Source organism: Canis lupus, chromosome 29 (assembly GCF_048164855.1).
Source record: "Canis lupus baileyi chromosome 29, mCanLup2.hap1, whole genome shotgun sequence".
In the NCBI taxonomy this organism is placed as follows: domain Eukaryota; kingdom Metazoa; phylum Chordata; class Mammalia; order Carnivora; family Canidae; genus Canis; species Canis lupus.
Genome location: NC_132866.1, coordinates 26,257,088 through 26,279,235, shown reverse-complemented (window position 1 = coordinate 26,279,235; position 22,148 = coordinate 26,257,088). Strand labels below are relative to the sequence as shown.

The 22,148-nt window shown below is 43.0% G+C and overlaps 1 protein-coding gene across 5 annotated transcripts in view; it reads left to right on the top strand.

The window, feature by feature from the left end:
- Positions 1-22,148, top strand: part of SUFU (SUFU negative regulator of hedgehog signaling) — a 122,385-nt gene that overhangs the window by 29,113 nt on the left and 71,124 nt on the right. For all 5 annotated transcript variants that reach the window (XM_072805514.1, XM_072805516.1, XM_072805517.1 and 2 more), the window contains exon 3: positions 12,351-12,487. In XM_072805514.1, coding sequence (XP_072661615.1) covers positions 12,351-12,487 — 137 coding nt within the window. The remainder of the gene's footprint in view (positions 1-12,350; positions 12,488-22,148) is intronic.

The window sequence follows — 22,148 nt, the reverse complement described above, 5'->3', positions numbered from 1 at the left end:
CTGCAGGTCGTTTCCCCAGGGACAGGACTTAGAGACCCTTTCTTTTTCTCCTCCTCCTTCTTCTTCTTCTTCTTCTTCTTCTCCTTCTTCCTTCTTCCTTCTTCCTTCTTCCTCTTCTTTCTTCTTCCTCCTCCTCCTTCCTCCTCCTTCCTTCTTCTTCCTTCCTCTTCCTCCTCCTTCCTTCTTCTTCCAGATTTTATTTATTTATCCATGAGAGACACAGAAAGAGAGGCAGAGACATAGGCAGAGGGAGAAGCAGGCTTCCTATAGAGAGCCTGATGTGAGACTCAATTCCAGGACTCTGGGATCATGATTTGAGTTGTAGGCAGATGCTTGACCACTGAGCCACCCAGGCATTCCTAGAAGCTCCATTCTTCTGGGAGAGAATGACCAACCTAGTAACATTGGGAACTAAGCCTAATTTTCAAGAAGAGCTGGTTAGAGGGGGGAAGACCAACCAGGAAGTAGGGAAAGAGAAAGGGGAAAGAAGACCCAATAGGAGGCTTTATAGAGAATGAAGTGACATCACTTCTGGTTCTGGAATTTGACTGGCCTGGCCTCCTGTGGCATATGTTTTCTGAGGCAAATAGTGTATTCTTTCTTTTCTTTTGGTAACAATATCAAGCTTGAGACAGAGTCACAGTCCTTAGACCTGACTTTAGAAGTACTAACTTCACAAGGTGGAGCCTTGAGTTGGCCCAGCATTCAATGCTTCAGCCACTCACAGGGAAAGAGGGCGCTGACCACAGGCCTCTCCTATCATACCTTGAGTGTACAGTATGTACACTCAGCCAGCAGATTCTGTGAGAAGTCTGGCAGATACAGTAGTGAATAAGACATAGCCCTGTCCTTGTGGTGTTTATAGTCTAGACCAGAGATTATAAACAGTAGAAAATTTGGAAAATACAAAGAAGTTTGAAAAAGAAAAACTGTACTGTGATAGCTACTATAATAATCTTACTGCATTTTCTTCCTTTTTCTCACATATATTTTTACATTGTACATGTATGCACAAATATATATTTATAAGATACTTATTTATTTATTTTAGAGAGTGTGTGCACACAAGCAGGGGGAGGAACAGAAGGAGAAGGACATGTCCCCACTGAGCATGGAGACCTACATGGGGCTTGATTCCATGACCCCAAGATCATGCCCTGAGCCAAAATCAAGATGCTCAACTGAATGAGCCACCCAGGCACCCCTGCACAAATATTTTGAATCACACTTTGTATGAGATTTTGTTTCATGCTTTTTCAATGACTGTTTGTAGTAAAATCTATATTTACCATTTTAACCACTTTTACAGTTCAATGAAGTTAATTAAGTACATTCACGTTCTTTTTTTTTCTAAGATTTTATTTATTTATTCATGAGAGAGACAGAGAGAGAGGTAGAGACATAGGCAGAGGAAGAAGCTCCCATGCAGAGCCTGATGTGGGACTTGATCCTAGGACCCTGGGATCATGACCTGAGCCAAAGGCAGATGCTCAACCACTGATCTACCCAGATGCCCCTACATTCACATTCTTTTTTTTTTTTTTTTTAATTTTTTTGAATTTTATTTATTTATTCATGAGAGACACACAGAGAGAGAGGCAGAGACACAGGCAGAGCGAGAAGCAGGCTCCATGCACCGGGAGCCCAACGTGGGATTCGATCCCGGGTCTCCAGGATCGCGCCCTGGGCCAAAGGCAGGCGCTAAACCGCTGCGCCACCCAGGGATCCCCCCCCTTTTTTTTTTTAAGATTTTATTTATTTATTTATGAGAGACACACCCACAGAGAAGCAGAGACACAGGCAGAGGGAGAAGCAGGCTCCATGCAAGGAGCCCGACATGGGACTCGATCCCGGAACCCCGGGATCACGCCCTGAGCCAAAGGCAGCCCTTGAGCCAAAGGCTCAATGGCTGAGCTATCCAGGTGTCCCTGCATTCACATTCTTTTTTTTTTTTTAAAGAGATTTTATTTTATTTTATATTTTTAAAGATTTTTTTTTATTTATTTATGAAAGACACAGTGAGAGAGGCAGAGACACAGGCAAGGGAGAAGCAGGCTCCATGCAGCGAGCCCGACGTGGGACTCGATCCTGGCACTCCGCGATCACTCCCTGAGTCAAAGACAGACACTCAACCACTGAGCCACCCAGGCGTCCCTGTATTCACATTCTTATGCAGTCATCGCCACTATCCATTTCCAGAACTTTTTCATCTTCCCAGCTGAAGCTTTGTGTTCATTAAATAGTAACTCCCCATCGCCCCCCACCTCATTCTAGCTGCTCATATCTGCATGTTTTATGGAGATATGGCAGCCACCATTCTGTTTTCTGTGTCTATGAATTTGACTACTCTAGGTACCTCATATGAGTGGAATCATATATTTGTCCTTTTGTGTTTGGCTTATATCACTTAGCATAATGTTTTCAAGGTTCATCCATGTTGTAGCATATATCAGAATTTCCTTCCTTTTTAAGGCTGAATAATATTCCTTTGTGTAGACATGCACATTTTGCTTATCTATTCACCGATAAATAGACATTGGGTTGTTTTTGCCTTTTGGCTATTGTGAACAATAGCTGCTGTGCATATGGGTATGCGTCTATTTGAATCCCTGTTTTCATTTCTATTGGGTTATACCCAGAAATGGAATTGCTGAATCATATGATAAATCTATGTTTATTTTTTTTTGAAGAACCACCATCCTGTTTTCTAGCTGTGCTATTTTATATTCCCACCAGCAATGTAGAAGGCTTGCAATTTCATGACCACTTTAAGAAGAATTATTTATATTTTTATCCTGTAGTTAACAATAAATAGGTGAACAGCAAACAATAGAGGCTTCAAAGTAGGTATCTGATGTAACCTTCCCTTTTCTCCTCACCAGTTAGAGAGGAGTGCAAAGCCCTTTTCTTCCTAAAGCTCAGAGATGAGTCCCCCTGTTTTTAGAACTCTTATTTTTAATGACTGTGTCACATCCTGCCACACCATGCACCCAAACTCAGAATACTTCAGCTTGTAGAACATTTAGACTGTTTCAAAATTCTTTCATTCATTCATTCATTCATTCATTCATTCATTCATTCATTCGAGACACACAGAGAGAAAGGCACAGACACAGGCAAAGGGAAAAGCAGGCTCCATGCAGGGAGCCAGACATGGGACTCAATCTAGGGTCTCCAGGATCACACCCTGGGCTGAAGGCAGCACTAAACCACTGAGCCACCAGGGCTGCCCTGTTTCTAAATTCTTAACTCTTATAAATACCATGGAATATATTTATACAAAAGACTTTTTCCAAATACAAGATTATCCTCTTAGGGTGAATTTCTAGAACTGGGGACTACCATAGATAATAGTTGTCACTGAGACAGTACCTATTTTTTTTAATTTATTTTTATTTATTTATGATAGTCACACAGATAGAGAGAGAGAGGCAAAGACATAGGCAGAGGGAGAAGCAGGCTCCATGCACCGGAGCCGGACATGGGATTCGATCCCGGGTCTCCAGGATCGCACCCTGGGCCAAAGGCAGGCGCCAAACCGCTGCGCCACCCAGGGATCCGACAGTACCTATTATATTCCAGTCACTGCTCTGAGGGTTTCACATATATTAGCTTATTTAAATAGTTCCCATATGATAGCTACTTACATTTCCATTTAAAATACAGACTTTAGGGCAGCCCCGGTGGCCCAGTTGTTTAGCACTGCCTTCGGCCTGGGGTGTGATCCTGGAGACCTGGGATCAAGTCCTGCGTCAGGCTCCCTGCAGGGAGCCTGCTTTCTCTGCCTGTGTCTCTGCCTCTGTGTGTGTGTGTGTGTATGTGTGTCATGAATAAATAAATAAAATAAAATAAATAAAATAAAATAAATAAAATAAAAAATAAAATAAAATAAATAAAATAAAATAAAATAAAATAAAATAAAATAAAATAAAATAAAATAAAATAATAAAATAAATGACTTTAGGGGTGCCTGGGTGGCTCACTTGGTTGGCCGTCTGACTCTTGATCTTAGCTCAGGACTTTATTTCAGGGTCATGAGTTCAGACCCTGCATTGGGCTCCATGGTGGGTGTGGAGCCTGCCTAAATAAATAAATAAATAAATAAGACCTTTTACTATTTTTTATTTTTATTTTTAAAAATATGTTATTTATTTATTTGAGAGAGAGTGAGAGCCAGAGAGATCACAGAGGGAGAGACAGAGGGAGAAGCAGACTTGATGCAGAGCAAAGAGTCTGATGCGGGGGGCTTGATCCCAGGACCCCGAGATCATGACCTGAGTGGAAGGCAGATGCTTAACCAACTGAGTGACCCAGGTGCCCCCCGCCCTTCTTACTATTTTTTAAAATAGACTTTATTTTTTAGAGCAGCTTGAGGTTCACAGCAAAATTAAGTGATGTACAGTTCGTATATATACCCTCTGCCGCCACACATGCATGGCCTCCCTTACTCTCAGCATCCATTACCAGAATGATACATTTGTTACAGTCAGTGGACCTACATTGACACATCATTATCACCCAGACTCCATAGTTTACCTTAAGGTTTATTCTTCATATCTCCTATTTCTACAGATGGAGAAATTGAGGCACAGAGAGGATAAGTGATTTGCCCTCCAGCGAGGAAGTAGCAAAACCAGAACTTGAGCGTAGGCAGCCTGGCTCCAGAGACTCTGCTGACATTTCAGTGGCTCTTGATATTGGGTAGTGACACTTCAATGTTGGGTGATTGTTCCAATTTGCCTGGGATTAGTGGCTTTCCCAGGACATGAGGCTTTCAATTATAAAGCCAGGAAAGTCCTGTGAAAACAAGGACAAGTCGGTCGCCCTATTTCAGTGACACAATAGTCCTCGGGCCTACGATGGGTCTTTTTAGTAACTAGGTCAAGAGTTGGATCCTCCTCAGATCAAGGCTGGACATGGCCAGAAGGATGAGGGGAAGGGCCCAATCCACTTCCTGTTTCTTGGCCTCTTCACATTTGTTTCTGGGCACACTGACCAGGCCTCCTCCTTGTTGTTCTGGAACTTAAACTGCCCAGACAGAGCAATAGATCAGATTATGTGTTGACTCTTCCTGACCAATTGTCTTTTGATGGTTGGTGGATGTTCGCTGTTTTTTGGAGAGGGGAGTAAAAGAGTCCTGGATATTTGAGCTGGCTATCACCCCACCCTTCCCCTGCAGCACACTTCTTCAGCCCAGAGCCCCTTGAGTGTAATTATACAATGCCAAGAGTGTTTGCCTTGCAGCTCAGGTATGTTGCAACATCCTGAGCTGTGGGCTTATAGTAGGCAAACAGATCTTGAAAAGAAGGTGAATGGTCACATTTGTGACGTGAGAGGAGTAAGGCATGTGGCCAGCTGCGCCATAGGATAGCCAAAGCACTCCACAGGGTATCGGAGGATCTGGAAGCCAGCAGGGGCCACTTCCTCTGAGGTCACACTAGGTCTTGATGGAAAGGGTTGCTGCCTGAGCCTCTGAGCTCATTCTTTTCATCTTTATTGAGCACCTATTATACACCAAGATACATATTCAGAGAAATGTGTCCTGCCCCCCATCCTGCAGTTCTTTCCATCTTGTTCCTACCTACTGCCTGTAGGCAGCTAATCTTATTAGTTTCTGATTTATTATTCCTGTGTTGCTTTTTGCACAAATGAGCAGATATATGTATATTTTCCTATCTCCCCCTCTTTCTTCCTCAACAGGTAGTGTACTGTAGTACTTTCTGCCTTTTTTTTTTTTTTTTAGATTTTATTTATTTATTCATGAGAGACATAGAGAAGCAGAGACATAGGCAGAGGGAGAAGCAGGCTCTCTGTAGGGAGCCCGAAGCAGGACTTGATCCCAAGACCCCAGGATCATGACCTGAGCAGAAGAGAGATGTCAACCACTGAGCCACCCAGGCATCCCACTTTCTGCTTTCTTTACTTGGCAATATCCATATCGGTTTGTTAGCTCTTCCTCATAGCTGCGTTAATACTCTTTGAACCACTCTCCCATGAATGGGCATTTATGTTGTCTCCAATATTTGGCAATTAGAAGTTCATAGAAATGGGATTGCTGGGTCAAAAGGTAAAATATATATAACTTTATTAGCTTTTGCTGACTTACCCTCCAAAATGATTGTACTAACTTGTATCGCCAATACAGTATCTTTGTATTGTTTGACAGTATCTTTCCCCACAGCCTCATAGAATGACTTTTTAATTTTTGCCAATCGGATGGGTGAGAACTATGTTTCTTGTTGCTTTAATTTGTATTTAAATTGCATTTCGGGCGGCCCCAGTGGCGCAGCGGTTTAGTGGCGCCTGCAGCCCAGGGCGTGATCCTGGGGACCCTGGATCCAGTCCCACATCAGGCTGTCTGCATGATGCCTGCTTCTCCCTCTGCCTGTGTCTCTGCCTCTCTCTCTCTCTCTATCTCTCTATGTGTCTCTATGAATGAATAAATAAAATCTTAAAAAAAAAAAAAACAGGCTGATGAAGCCTATGGACCCTTATAAATTGCATTTCTCCTATCATGAGTGAGGTTGAACCTCTCTTTGTATGTCTGTACCTATATATCTATAGTTTGTGATTTTTTTTACTATCAATCTTTTCTTTTTCCCCCTCAATTTTTAAGAACAGCTTTATTGAGATAAAATTCACATACTGTACAATTCACCCCCTTAGCATGTATAATTTAATGGTTTAAGTACATCACAGAGTTATGTAACCATCGCATAATCTAATTTTAGAACTTCTTCATCACCCTAAAGAGAAATGCCATATGCATTAGCAGTCATTCCACATTTGTCCTCAGTTCCCTACCCATACACAGTCACTAATCTGCTTTCTATCTCTGCAGATTTGTCTGTTGTGGACATTTTATATAATATATACATAATTTGTATTCTATATTACAAGTTATATGGGCACCTGGGTGGCTCAGTTGGTTGATATCTTCCTTCAGCTCAGGTCATGATCTTGGGGCCCCGGGATTGAGCCCTGAGTTGGGCTTCCTGCTCAGCTAGGGGTCTGCCTCTCTATCTGCCCCTCCCCCTCCCACTTGTGCTCTCTGTCTCTGTGTCTCTTTCTCTCTCTCAAATGAATAAATAAAATCTCTTTTTAAAACAAAAACAAAAACCAGGACGCTTGGGTGGCTCAGTGGTTGAGAGTCTGCCTTCGGCCCAGGGCATGATCCTGGAGTTCCAGGATCAAGTCCCACATTGGGCTCCCAGCATGGAGCCTGCTTCTCCTCTGCCTATGTCTCTGCCTTCTCTCTGTGTCTCTCATGAATAAATAAATAAAATCTTTAAAAAAATAAATAAAAACTAAGTTATTATATTTATCATGTATCAAGGGAATCATACAATACATGGTCTTTCATGACTGGCTCCTTTTACTTAGTGTAAGTGATAGAATGCTTCTAAGTGTTCCAGGCAGTTTCTAACATTTAATCTTCACAACTCTGAAATTGTTACTGTGAGGAAACTGAGGCACAGAGAGGTTAAATGTCTTGCCTGAGGTCACATGGCAGTAAGAAGCTAGACTTTGGAGTTAGGCCAACTTCAAGTCCAAGTCAACTTGCTTGCTGTGTGACATAGAGAATATTACTTAAACTCTAGTCTCTTTTTTTCATGTTAGTTAAATGAAGATAACAGTGGCTGAATCTTGTTGGAGAATTAAACGCTGTGACATAAGTACTTAGGTCAAGGTCTAAAACTTAATAGGCATTCAGTTAATCATAGTGGCTGTTAGTAGCTAGAGTCCAGTAAAGACTTGGTTGGTGTGGTTGGCCTTGTCCCTCCTAGCACTGAGGTGTACCTGAGATACCAGGATTTTTTTTTAATATAATTCACATGCCATGAAATTTGCCTTTTTAAAGTATACAATTCAGTGCTTTTTAGTATATTCATAGGGTTGTACAACCATCGTCACCATTTAATTCAAGAACATTTCCATCACCCCAAATAGAAACTGTACCCATTAGCAATCACTCCCCATTCTCTACTCCCCCTAGCCTCTGGCAACCACTAATCTACTTTCTGTCTCTGGATTTCTTTATTCCAAACATTTTTTTTAAGATTTTATTTATTTATTCATGAGAAACACAGAGAGAGAGAGAGGCAGGCAGAGACACAGGCAGAGGGAGAAATAGGCTCCATGCAGGAAGCCTGACGTGGGACTCGATTCTGGGACTCTAGAATCATGCCCTGAGCCAAAGGCAAGCACTCAACCACTGAGCCACCCAGACATCCCTATTCCAGACATTGTTTTAAAGATTTTATTTATTTATTATTTATCTGAGAGAGAGGGAGAGAGTACAAGTAGGAGGGAGGGGCAGAGGGAGAGGCAGACCCCCCGCTGAGCAGGGAGCCCCCATGCAGGACTCGATCCCAGGAACCTGGGATCATGACCTGAGCCGAAGGCAGATGCTTAACTGACTGAGCCATCTAGGTGCCCCTATTCCAGACATTTGTATAAATGGAATTGTAACGTTATGTGGCCTTTTTCTATCTGGCTTTACTCACTTAGCATAATGTTTTCAGGGTTCATCCACGTTGTATCAGGACATTGTTTTTTTTTAATCCTATTGTTTTGTGCTACATTTTGTTTGTCCCTTCATCTGTCAACCACATTGGGTTGCTTCCACTTTCTGGCTTATTATGAATAATGCTACTATAAACATTAATGTACAGGTTTAAAATTTTTTTTTGTTTTTGTATTTTTTTATTTTATTTTATTTTTTTAATTTATGATAGTCACACACACAGAGAGAGAGAGGCAGAGACATAGGCAGAGGGAGAAGCAGGCTCCATGTACCGGGAGCCCGATGTGGGATTCGATCCTGGGTCTCCAGGATCGCGCCCTGGGCCAAAGGCAGGCGCTAAACCGCTGCGCCACCCAGGGATCCCTGTTTTTGTATTTTTAAAATTTTATTTCTTTGAGAGAGAGCACGAGCATGGGGAGAGACAGAAGGACAAGCACATTCCCCACTGAGCAGGGAGCCTGACTTAGGGCCCAGTCCCAGGACCCTGAGATCATGACCTGAGCTGTAGTCAGACCTTAATCAACTGAGCTACCCAGGTGACTCAATGCACAAGTTTTTGTGTAAGCACACATTTCCAATTCTTCTGGGTATATACCTAGGAGTGGAACTGTTGAGTCATGTGGTAACTTTGTGTTTAACTTTTTGAGGAATTGCAAGCCTGTTTTACAGAGCAGTGCTGCCATTTTGCATTCCCACCTGCAGTGTGTGTGAGTTCCAATTTCTCCACATACTCGTCGACACTTGTTACTGTCTTTTATTTTAGCCATCCTAGAGGGTATGGAGTGGTATCTCACCATGGTTTTTTTTGAATTTCCCTATTAACTAAGGGTGTTGAGCATGAGATGCCAACTTTTAGGTCAGGTCTTTTCTGCCCACCCTAGCTGTTGTGTTTCCTCCAGAAAGTCCCTCTGGTTTCCCATTCATCTTCTGCCTGGCGTTGGTGGTCATTTTGGCTTCTTAGATGCTGACTTGTACCTTCTTAGTCCAGCTGCTTGGGGCAGGCTTTTGGGCAGGTTCCAGTGGTCGTGCAACTGTGTCTGGGATTAAAGGCACAGGTTCTTTCTGTGTGCAGGTTTAACGTTACTCTTGAGGCTGCCACATCCATTCCTAAGGTCTCCAAATGGCTGGGACAAAGCCAGACTCTCCCCTGGGTACCTCAGCGAGCAGGATCAGAAATTCTTGAGCTGGAAACAGTCTCAACCATCCTTCTGCAACAAGACCATTAGAACCCTTCACCCTCTCCCTACCAGAGGGAGAATCTGTAATATATTCCTTTAGAATCTCTGTAGGAAGAAATTCCACTGGCTCCCTTTACCACTAGCTAATATTTTAGTAGCCTTCTATGTTAGAAAAATTCTTTGCTCTGACCCATCTCCCTCCTTCTGTAGCACATGCCAGTTTCCTCTCATGCTTTTCTTCCTCAGAGGATGTGGGACAGCTGCCCCTAGGAGGGGCTTCATCCTCTGGTCAGACAAAACCACTTTGGCTGGAGAAGCCCTCACGTGAAGAAGTCGAGACCAAGCCAGGCCTCTCCCAGGGGACTTTAAAGACTGAATGACCTTGTCGCTTGGCTGTTTCCTGGGCAGTCTGCTTTGAAAAAGAGAACTTCTGACAGGCTCCAGGTTGTGTGTTTATCCTGAAGCTGGGCCATTCCAAACGCATGTTTCAGAGTTTAGAGGTTGCGTCCAGCCAGCCTGGTGGGTGGTAATCAAATGCAGGTGGATACCATCTGGCCAGGCCTGTCCTTCCCAGCTAGCCAAGTGAGGGCTGGCCTGCCCACCACAGAGCTGGCCCAAAAAGCATCCCGCATGTAGGCAGATGGTGCACATGTGCACATGCACACCCATACATGTGTGTGTATGTGTACACAGCTTCCTTAGAGGGGTGGTGCTGCTGGGATGCATATGATTTCTCTCTGCATCGAGGGTTCTTCCCATCACACAATCTGAAGAGGATTTTCTTTTTGTCTGTTTCTCAAGTTTTTGTGGTTAGAAATCATGTATTTTTCTTGGCCCAAGATGAAAGCCCTGGAATAATCGTCTAATACATTTTTACGAAGCTGCTTCTATTGGAGGCTGCTTGAAATCTTCCCTTTGGCCTAGTGACCCATCTCCTTCAGTGGGATTTTAACTCTGAGTCAGTGTTGCATTACCTTAGATTTTCACACTCTTCTCAAGCCTGCAGCCCCGAGGAAGTGGCTCTTCCAGCCTCAGCTTGTTTAGCTATTCCCCCAGCCCCCTTGCATCGAATTGCTCCCAAATATGACAGTTCAGTAAGGGCAAAAAATAGCTTACACCGTGTCCTGCCAAACAACTTCTTCTCATCTGGTCTCTGAAATTCTAGTTGTGTACCCTCAAAATGGATTCTGCCTCCCACACTGTTAGGTACCCAGAGGAAATGCAAACCATGGACACCTCCTTTAAATATAATTAGGCCCGAGCATAACGACTTTAAGGCCCGATTCCTTTTCAGTCCTTTGGAGAACATAGCTTCCCAGAAGTGATCTCCCCACTGTAGCAAATGCAGGAGGGCTGAGCTCACCCAGGCACAAACACAAGGTTAGGACTGATGTCCGAGGTTCAGAAACTTTGGAATCTCTTTCTGTCCCATCTTCTGGCCTGGCCTCTTGAGGGTGATGAAGAGGATGATGGAGGAAAGACGCCACGTGGAATTCTAGGGTTGGGCATCGTCATTATCCCTTCGCAACTCTTGCCTCTGACTGCCTGTTCGGGTAGCTTGGCTAGCAAGGAGGTGTTGGCTGTCATCTTAGTTTATGGTTTGTATTTGTATGCTGAGGAGTTTACATGTGTATAATCATTGTGGCTCATGTTTGTACAAGATATAATTACTGAAAATTATATCATGAACTTATTTTAACTTTTAACCCTTCCCATGCTGGCAAACCTCTTAAGTTCTCAGGAACTCCTCCCTGGATGCTTCCCTCCCATAAGGGGGGCATGTCACCTCCCCAACCAGGCCTTGCTTTCTCATCCACATCATTTTTCCTTTCTGACAGAAGTCCATTTCAGGGGCTTCCCTGAAGACCTGGTCCTCTTCTGAGTGTTTCCTAGCAGTGAGAGGCTGGCATTCCTCCCTCGCCTCATCATCACTGTGATAAATATGGCCATAGAGGCTTAACTGTCATCGTTCTTGACCACCTGGGGATGAGAAGGGAGCACAAATCATGCTTCCTGAGCATTCCAGTGATTGAAGAATGCACATGGGGCAGCGAGTTTCAGGAAGAGCATGTGCTGATCAATTAGGATGTGTGGGATGCTGGGTTTCAGGCAGAATATAGGCCCTCCCAATATTTGGAATCTGCCTTGGGACTTATCCTCAAATGCTGAGTTTGGAGACCAGCCAGCCCATCCCAAGGATTGTACCCTTGTGGGGTACCATCCCAAGGTGGGTGTGGAGAGAAATGATCTCTTCCTCACAATACAGTGGGCCTTGTGTCCTTAGCAAACTAAGTAGGTGCTTATTAACAGCTTGAAGGAATGAAGAGTGTGAATAAGGAAGATTTTCAGTAATAGAGACTTAATCATCAAGAGGAATGTTCCAGAGCCACAGAATGTAGAACTCATAATTTAGAGTGCCACCAGGGGAATTTGATTGGCTGGACCAAGGTCAGAGCCATGGACCGTGGCTGGCAGGAGCGCAAGACTAGTATTGTGGCTCTTTATAGGCTATTGAGGGAGATTCTCTGATTAAGGGGTTTGGATGCTAAGGCCACCAAAAAAGGGGGAAAACTTTAATTGGACTTTAAAAACAGTGTTTTCCTGAGGTGGTTGAACTAAAAACATTTGGTTTTTATTCCTTTCAGATTTACAGGAACAGACGGGCCTAGTGGTTTTGGCTTTGAATTGACATTTCGTCTGAAGAGAGAAACAGGGGAGTCTGCCCCCCCAACATGGCCAGCAGAGCTAATGCAGGGCTTGGCCAGATACGTGTTCCAGTCAGGTAAGAACTCTTAAGAGCTGGCTGACGTGGGGATCCTTTTGCTATGAGCCTGCTTGGCTTTGGGAACTCGTAGCCATATTTTGATATCTGTGGCGTTACCTTTTCTGAGAGTATTGTACATCATTGTACTATGGCTTGTTTTGCCTGGTGTTTCCTGGGTGGGAAGCTACCTGGGCCAGGGAAGAGAAGGATTTGCCACTATGACCTCTAGCAGCCGCTATTCTGACACCTTGAGCCTAGCCATACTTCTGATTCCCAGTGAGCCAAATTCCAACTCAGCATGGAGCTGATCAGCTCTTTCTGTCTGTCCCATTTCGCATAATGTCCTTGCTCCCTGCTACCAGTGGCCTAGGCATCTCCATTTCTGGGGTCACAAGCACATGTGTTAATTTTGGTTAAGCCTTGGGTTAACAGTGGAGAGTGTGACAGAGAGAAAGAATTGCTGGGTGTTTGTTCCCTCACTGTGTGAGGGTGAAGCTGGAATCAGGCAGGACCTTGACAATCAGAATAATTTGATTCACGTGATTCAAGTGGCTACCAGGGGATGGTTCTATGCTCCTGGTGCCCCTCTGGAGACTGCTAACATGGTACCCAAAGTGGGGACTTTGTGTTGGGATCTTGGTCTCTTGCTCTTAGCTCATCCTGCCTATAGTCCTCCAGTGGGATGAAATGTTAGAGCAAAATTTAATACCTTTTAAGGAAGGTTTCATATCATCTGGATGTTTTTGTGTGGCAAATTAATTGCTCAGTAATACGTCTCATATGGCTTCAGATTTTTTTCTTTTTATTTAGTTAAGTAGCCTTCAGATGAAGGCCAAGACAATTTTATCCAATTCTTTTGCTCTTTGACTGCCATAGATGAGCAGCATCGAGGCCAGAGTCCCTCAAAGTACGGTCCTTGGATCCCCTGCATCAGAAGCACATTGAGAACTTGTTATAACCACACATTCCTGGGCCCCATAGGAGATCTCTGACTCAGTATCCTTTAGGGGTGTTGTTCCCAGATGCTTCTGGTAGTGACTAAGTTTGGAGAACCATAGATCTGACAGTGACTTTTTTCCCCCCAGCTTTGAGTGGGTTATAAATTGGGGGTATAATAGGTCCTCTAGGTTGAACTCATCTGTCCTCATTCTGGACCCCTGGGGTCAGTTGTTGGTAGGGTGGCTATCACATAATGGGACTGATCCTTAACTACTATCTACCATTTTGTGTCCTCTGGAATAATCCCCTTTGGGAGACTATAGTGGGTCTTTTCTAAGCGAGGGTTCCTAAACCTGGCTGCTCATGAGGTCCTCTGGGGAGTTGTCCACACTCTGATTCCCAAAACCCCTGTGTGGCCGTGATGCAGTTGGTCAGAGGAGAGACAGAGACATTTGTTTCTTAATCAGCTTCCCAGGAGATTCTAATGCAGTCGATCTAAGGATGATGTTTGGGTTCTTTTTTTTTTTTTTTTTTTAAAGATTTTATTTATTTATTCATGAGAGACACAGAGAGAGAGGCAGAGACATAGGCAGAGGGAGAAGCAGGCTCCATGAAGGAAGCCCGATGTGGGACTTGATCCTGGAATCCAGGGATCATGCCCTGAGCCAAAGGCAGATGCTCAACTGATGAGCCACCCAGGTGTCCCTGATGTTTGGGTTCTAAAGGATTGTTGACAAGGAAGAAGTACTGTTCACAGGGACAGGGGAAGCAGGCTCCCTGAAGCAGTGGCCCATGTGATTTGGTACTGCCCTAATGTGGTTTGTAGAGTCTTTTAAAATTGTGCCAGGAGTCTATTACCTAAACCTTTGTGTCCTCCCTTTTTCCCTTCTTGGGATGCTCGAAGCTGACCCTGATAGAGAACTGTCTTTGGAAAAATAGACTTTTCTTGATGGGGAATTTGATCGGCTGTAGCAAAGAAGGCTCTAAACACTAGACAACCTCTTGCTTGTATAGACAGGTAACTCCTTGCCCATTGCTTAAGCCAGTGCATTTAAATGTTTGTTTCCACATAATGTACTTGCTCAGTTGGATAGAGATCAGAGAAATATAAAAATAGGTGTTATGAATCACTGTCAGGAGGAGTCAAGCAGATGAACTTCTGAAATAGTTCTGATATTATAGTTCTGAAGTAATAGTGCAGGTAAGTGGGAAAATAAGATTTAAAATAAAATTTAACTTTTCACCCATACAGTAAACATCACTAGTGACCATTTTGTACCATTAATGTGATCATCAATTCAGGAAGATTATCAACAAATGCCAAAAACCATTGGATAAAAAGATTGTGGGGATCCCTGGGTGGCTCGGTGGTTTGGCGCCTGCCTTTGGCCCAGGGCACGATCCTGGAGTCCTGGGATCAAGTACCACATCAGGCTCCCGGCATGGAGCCTGCCTCTCCCTCCTCCTGTGTCTCTGCCTCTCTCTCTCTCTCTCTCTCTCTCTCTCTCTCTCTATCACTAATAAATAAATAAATCTTTAAAAAAATAAATAAAATAAAAAGATTGTCAGGGGACAAGATATTCATTCACAGGAACTCAAAGAAACCCTCCAGAGATTACTTATTCGTTCCTGAGAAACACCTTTACAATGATAAGATTTGGGTGGACATCACCTTAACGAAATGATCAAACATAACAATACCAGTAATGGAGCAAATTATGATTATGTACTTCCTTATGTGTGGCAGTAGACAGTATAAAATATCCACTGGGTAGCACTTTTCTAAAAATGTTACACCTGTGTTGAATCATGAGCAAGCAGTCAAACAAATCTAGATTGCAGAACATTTTATAAGAAAACTTCCTGGACTCTTCAAAAATGTCAGTGCTGTGAAAGATACACAAGGACAAGAGGCAGCGGGTGTACTAGATTACAGGACACATGGCAGTTTATTTTTTTATTTTTTATTTTTTATTTATTTTTTTAATATTTATTTATTTATTTATTTATTTATTTATTTATTTATTTATTTATTTATTTATTTATGATAGTCACAGAGAGAGAGAGAGGGAGAGAGACAGAGACACAGGCAGAGGGAGAAGCAGGCTCCATGCACCAGGAGCCCGATGTGGGATTCGATCCTGGGTCTCCAGGATCACGCCCTGGGCCAAAGGCAGGCACCAAACCACTGCACCACCCAGGGATCCCCAGTTTATTTTTTTTTAAGATTTATTTATTTATTTATGATAGACAGAGAGAGAGAGAGAGAGGCAGAGACACAGAAGGAAGGAGAAGTAGGCTCCATGCCGGGAGCCCGACGCAGGACTCGATCCCAGGACTTGATCCCGGGACTCCAGGATCGCGTCCTGGGCCAAAGGCAGGCACTAAACCTCTGAGCCACCCAGGGTTCCCCACATGACAGTTTAAATGTACTTATGATCCTTGATTGGATCCTGAACTGGGGCGAGGTGAGGTCATTTTTAGGGCAGTTGGAAAAGTATAGACTGTATATTAGATAATAGTATCATACAACTGAAATCCTTTGGGTCCAATATAATACAGTGGTTATATTGGACAATGTGCTTGTTCTTAGATAAAAGCTGAAGTCTTTATGAATAAAATGACATTTCTGCAACTTAATTTTCATATGATTAGGCAAAAAAGTAAAGTGTGTATGGAGAGAGAAGAGAAAGCAACGTGGCAAAATATTAACAATTCTGATGAATCTAGGTCAAGGGCTTATGGATATTTGCTATACTGACCTAATTTTTCTATGTGATTGAAATTTTTTGAAAGAAAAAGTTGTGGCTGTTTCTTGAGTAGCCTGGCAGGTGTGTGCTCCACAGTCCCTTGTGCACCAGTGGCCCCTTTTGTGGTGTCTGTAATGTGACTTCAGATCACGTCAGGCATTACACAGCAGCAGCAGGATGACCCTCTTGAAAGATGATAATTGATTTTCTGTTTTCCAGATTTTCTATAATATGATCACACTACTTAAATAATAGCTAAAACAAATCTCCCTGAAATGCTTTTTAGAACATGGCAGGGAATAATAATAAATTATTTAAATAATGGGAAGATTATTTTAAAAAGTATATGGTAACTGATACAAGGTAGGAGACCATGGCTATGGGCTTACATGGTGAAGACAAGGGCTCACATTTACTAGTGTGTTCCATGAGCCAGCCACAATTGCCAAGTGCTCATTTAATCTGCAGTAAAGCCCTGTGAGTTAGACACTGTGTTATACCAGCTTTACAGTTGCAGAGAACAAGACTGTATGGAAAGGTAAAGTATATAGCATGTTCGAGATCACACATCTAGGAGGTGCAAAGCAAGATTTGAACCAGGGGGGATGCCTGGGTGGCTCAGCTGTTTGGTGCCTGCCTTCCGCCCAGGACACGATCCTGGAGTCCCAGGGTCGAGTCCCACATCGGGCTCCCTGCATGGAGCCTGCTTCTCCCTCTGTCTGTGTCTCTGCCTCTCTTTCTGTGTCTCTCATGAATAAATAAATAAAATCTTAAAAAAAAAAAAGATTTGAACCAGGCAAGTTAATTCTTTATGCCGTTCTCCTAACCATGATGCTATGTTGCCTATAGCTCAGCTGATGTCTGGCTGCTGGAAATGAGATTTGAGAATCCTCCATATGGATGACTTCACTGGTTCACTTGGCCTGTGAGCTCCATGATGTCTCTCTCACCCCGTCACTCTGGAACATTTGGAAAATGCAGAAGGCATTCATAATATCACCAAAATCCTCTTATATCTATCCTTCCATCCCTTAACTTTTTTTTTTTTTTTTTTTTAGTCATGAGAGACAGAGAGAGAGAGAGGCAGAGACACAGGCAGGGGGAGAAGCAGGCTGCATGCAGGGAGCCTGACGTGGGACTCGATCCCGGGTCTCCAGGATCATACCCTGGGCTGAAGGCGGCGCTAAACTGCTGAGCCACCCGGGCTGCCCCCCTTAACTTTTTATTCATGAAAGTATGTATATAAAAAATACAGCTTGATGACTCACAAACTGACCCTTATAACTGTCACCCAAATCAAGAAACAAGCTAGTTCTTCAGAAATCTCCCTTGTGCCCACTTGTAATCACCATTCCTTGTTCTGTTCTTTTCTTTTTCTCTTTCTTTCTTTTCTTTTCTTTTCTTTTCTTTTCTTTCTTTCTTTCTTTCTTTCTTTCTTTCTTTCTTTCTTTCTTTCTTTCTTTCTTTCTTTCTTTCTCCTTTCCTTTCCTTTCCTTTCCTTTCCTTTCCTTTCCTTTCCTTTCCTTTCCTTTCCTTTCTTTCCTTTCCTTTCTTTCTTTTCTTTCTTTTCTTTCCTTTCTTTTTCTTCACCCCCGTCACTTCACTGCATAATACAGGTCTTGAGTACCATATGCCTGAACTTGTTAGTTCTAAGCTAAACAGCCCCCATTTCTGCTCCTCCCCCCTGTACTGTTCACCATCCTGCACATGACTGCCAGGTCAAGGGGGCATCCTAGTATGAAGGTGAATAGCATGGCCCCTGGACCCAGACTGTCATCATTCTTAGCTCTGTCAGTTACTGCCTCCTGACCTTGGGCAGTGTAACCCATTTACCCATCTAGAAAGCAGAGATAATAATCGTAACTACACATGAGGTTATTGAGAGGATGAAATGAGCTAATACCTATAAAGCACTTAGAATGATGCCTGACATATAGTAAGAACTATGTAAATATTACCCACAATTATTGTTATTATTCATATTTCATCTTTAAAAACTTTATATGGATGAAGAAAGTGAGTAACTTAGTTCTTTTTTTGCAATGACAGTAAAGATGCCATTTAACAGCAAAACATTGTTAGGAAGGTGATGCCTTGCTTGTCTCTGAATCAGACACTTGTCTCAACTGATATCATAGTATTTGGTGCTATTATCTTTCTCCACACAGAAAATCAATAATAGTGATACAAATAAAATTGCCTTGTTGTGTCATCACATTATACAACCAAAAACCAAATTTAGTTAAACTGGGGCTCCTTGATTTATATAACTGACAGTCCATGTAAAATCTTATACAAATCAACTCATATTCCAAATGCAATAGGGCCCATGCAGTTTAGTGGGACCTTGTAGTAACTTCCTTTATTAGGTGAAGAATCTTTTTTAAAATTTGAATAATTGCCCCTATTGTAACTGTTTTGTAAGACTAAGTTTAGGCCTTTCAGGATTTTTCAGAGTGTGGCACATTCTTCTGATGCTGCAGAGAACCTCCTTTGTGATGAGTAGGCATTGCTCTAGCCACTGAGTTGTCATCTTCTACAAGGGTTACATATGTGCTGTGATACACAACACGTGTTTTACGTTTGATGTGCACACAGATATAACTACATGTATAACTAGTAGTAGAATTCTGTTTGATGGTCTTGCTTCACCTGTCCTGCCTACCTTAAACTCAGTGACTATATGGAGCACCCCACCTGTTTGCATGTATGAACATGCTGAGCAGTGCCATCAAGTAAGTGGAATGCTTAAACCTGCTTTTCCAGGTCGAAATAGCATCCACAGCCTTGGAAAAGGCATCAGGGCACTGGTAGGCAAGGGAAAGAGGGACAAAGCTGTGGGGAGTATGGTGGCGGGTGGCAGTGCACACACCTAGTTGTGAGGCCATGTGAGGCTGCCTCTGAAGCCTGCTCTGAAGAATGACTCAGAAGGGTCCTGTAACTTAGCTGGAGGACAGTTGGTTGGTTTGCTCAGAGGTTGATTTGCTCTCTTTGTAGAGAAAAAGAAGTAGAAATGAGAGACCTGGGAAAGGAGAGTATCTAGAGAAGATGAAGGATGTAGGGGTAATGTAGGCACATTAGTGTTTATTCAAGTTAATAAGCAAATGACAGAGACTCAAATCAAACTACTTTAATGGCTTTATGGCTCAGGTGAATGGGTTGTCTCGGGTTTCAGGCATGGCTTGATCTATATGTTCAGACAGCATCCTCAGGGCTCTGATACTCGAGTTGATCTTATACTATAGACTGACTCTCCCTACATGCCACGAAAGATGAACACCAGTCAGTTCCTGGTTCTCTCAGTTTGTAGTCCTAGCAAGCAGGAGGATTTTTTCTTCCAATATTCCTACATCAGTCTTGGGGAGGAACTCAGATTGGTTCTGCCTGGGTCATGTGACCACTCTGGTTGGTGGTGGTAGTTGAGATGGAGCACCAGAATTTATGTTAAGTTTTTCCCCTCTCCTCACTTCTAACCATATGGAGTAGGAAAGAAATCCCCTAAAGCAAAGGGTAACTCCTGACAGAAAAAGATTGGGTATAGCTCTGGGTAGGGAAAATCAGTTACTGTCATGAGGCCGCAGGGGCATCTGTCACCTAATAATCCTGGTGTATAGTTATGCTCAGAAGTCAAATCCTTAGAGTACATAGATGGAGCAGGCACCATTTGTTCTGCCTTGTATCTGTTGGGTGGTTTTTACTACAAGTAATAGAACATCCTGACTAAAATGACCTACCAGTAATGGCGCTTGTCTTATGTAGTAAGTCATCTGAGGTAGGGCAGTTCCAGGGTTGATTGTCATCTATCTGTTCAGTGAAGTTGTTTCGGACCTGAATTCTTTCCAACTTCCTAATCTGCCTCCCTCAGCACCTTGGCCTGCCTTTTAAAACCAGTTCCCTCTTAGTCCAAAGATAGCTGCCATAATCCCTAGCATCCTAGATTCACACTTGACAGAGTCTATAAGTAGTAAAAGGGAACTTCTGTCCTATGTCTCTTTTAAAGACCAATCAACACCCCCACAGAACTGCCCTCATTGACCTCCCCTTGCATCTCACTGGCCAGAGCTATATCAGGAAGGTGAGGAAATCAAGTTGGTTTATTTTTTATTTATTTTTATTTTTTTTTTTTTATGATAGTCACACAGATCGAGAGAGAGAGAGAGAGAGAGAGAGAGAGAGAGAGGGGCAGAGGGAGAAGCAGGCTCCATGCACCGGGAGCCTGATGTGGGATTCGATCCCGGGTCTCCAAGATCGTGCCCTGGGCCAAAGGCAGGCGCCAAACCGCTGCGCCACCCAGGGATCCCTCAAGTTGGTTTATTAATCAATATCCACTTTCTAGGGCTGGGAAGGGCCCTGTTTCCCTGAGGGGCACAGCCAAGGAAAGGCAGGAGAAGGAATTTGGGCTTCTCTTTTAAGGAGGGAAATGGCCCCAGGTGGGCAAAACAGTATCTCCAATTCCACCCAAGAAGCCCTAGCTGTGTCTGGGATCAGAGGAGCCTTGCATATTGATCTGGACACGGGACCAGTATACAAGTGTCAAGTAGAAAGAGAATAGTCTAATCATAAGGACAGGGGAGCTGTCGTTTCACCTGCTACAGGAGATTTAGAATCAAATCCAGCCTGTGGCATGAATCATTTGGTAAGTTCTGCAGTCTCTCCATCAGTAACTACCAGCAGACATTTGAACTTCTTTCCTTCCCACTTTGCAGCCCAATGTCTCTTCCTTCCCATTCCCTTTTAATTTTATGATCAGCTTATTCCTTCTTCTCAGATTGCCAGTGACTGCTCCCCTGCCCCCCTACCCTCTGGGTTTCATTAAAGAAAAACCATTCCCCCAACTCAGCACGGCTTGATTTCCGAGCCGTGCTTTAGAATTCTGCTGGAGAGGCTGTCTGCTGCTCCGTTCTGCCATTAGTAGGCCTTAACCACAAATTCCAAGGCAATTTCACTTGAATTTTAGGAGAAACATGGCCCCCCAACCTTGTAACTGACACTGTGGAAATTCAAGTGCCTTGGCCGGCTGCTGTTTAATGGCAACCTCCTGACATGTGCTGAGTCTGCTCAATTTGTGATTTGGGCCCAAGTCAGGAGACAGGGCAGCACCATGGAGGATCCTGAGCCATCAAAGTTTACAGCTGATTGAACTCTGAGGGATTGACAAACTAAAGCCAATAGAGACTTTTTTTCATTTTCTTTCCCTTTCCAATTTATAAAAACAAATACTTGCTCATTATAAAAACTGAAACATAGAAATTTATGACCCAGAAAGTGAAAATCCTTCATAATGCATCCCTCCACTGAGAAAACGTTGTTATTCTTATTTGCAGATTTTCTTTTCAATGCATAGATCTATATAGGATAATCATTATTGGGGTGCCTGGGTGGCTTAGTCGGTTAAGTGTCTGCCTTTGGCTCAGGTCATGATCTCAGGGTTCTGGGATCCAGGATCGCCCTGCTCAGTGTGGAGTCTGTTTCTCCCTCTGTGATCTCTCTCCTTCTTTCTCTAATAAATAAGCAAAATCTTTAAAAAGAAGAAAGAAGAAGAATCATTACTTTATAAAAATGGACCATACTTTTCATACTATTGTTCAACTTGCTTTTTTTTTTATTAATATCTTTTGGACATCTTCCGATGTTAGTGTGTTCTTCCTAACTGTGCTTTTTTATTATCTAGATACACTATATTTTATTTAACTAGTCTCCCATTGTTGGGCGTTTGGGTGATTTCCAGCTTTTCCCTACCACAGATCTGCAGTGAGCATCCTTGTATATGTATGTCCTTGTACTCTTGCCTAAGAATTTCTGTGGGATAAATTCCTAGAAGTACGATTGCTAGGTTAGGTGAAATGAACATTTTACATGTTGGTAGCTATTGAGACAAATGATTATATCATTAGAGTAATACTGTTGTGATTGGCCAGGAAATATTATCATTGTTTTCAACAAACAACAGAATGATTGTTATATAAAATTGTTTTTATGACAAAGTACTC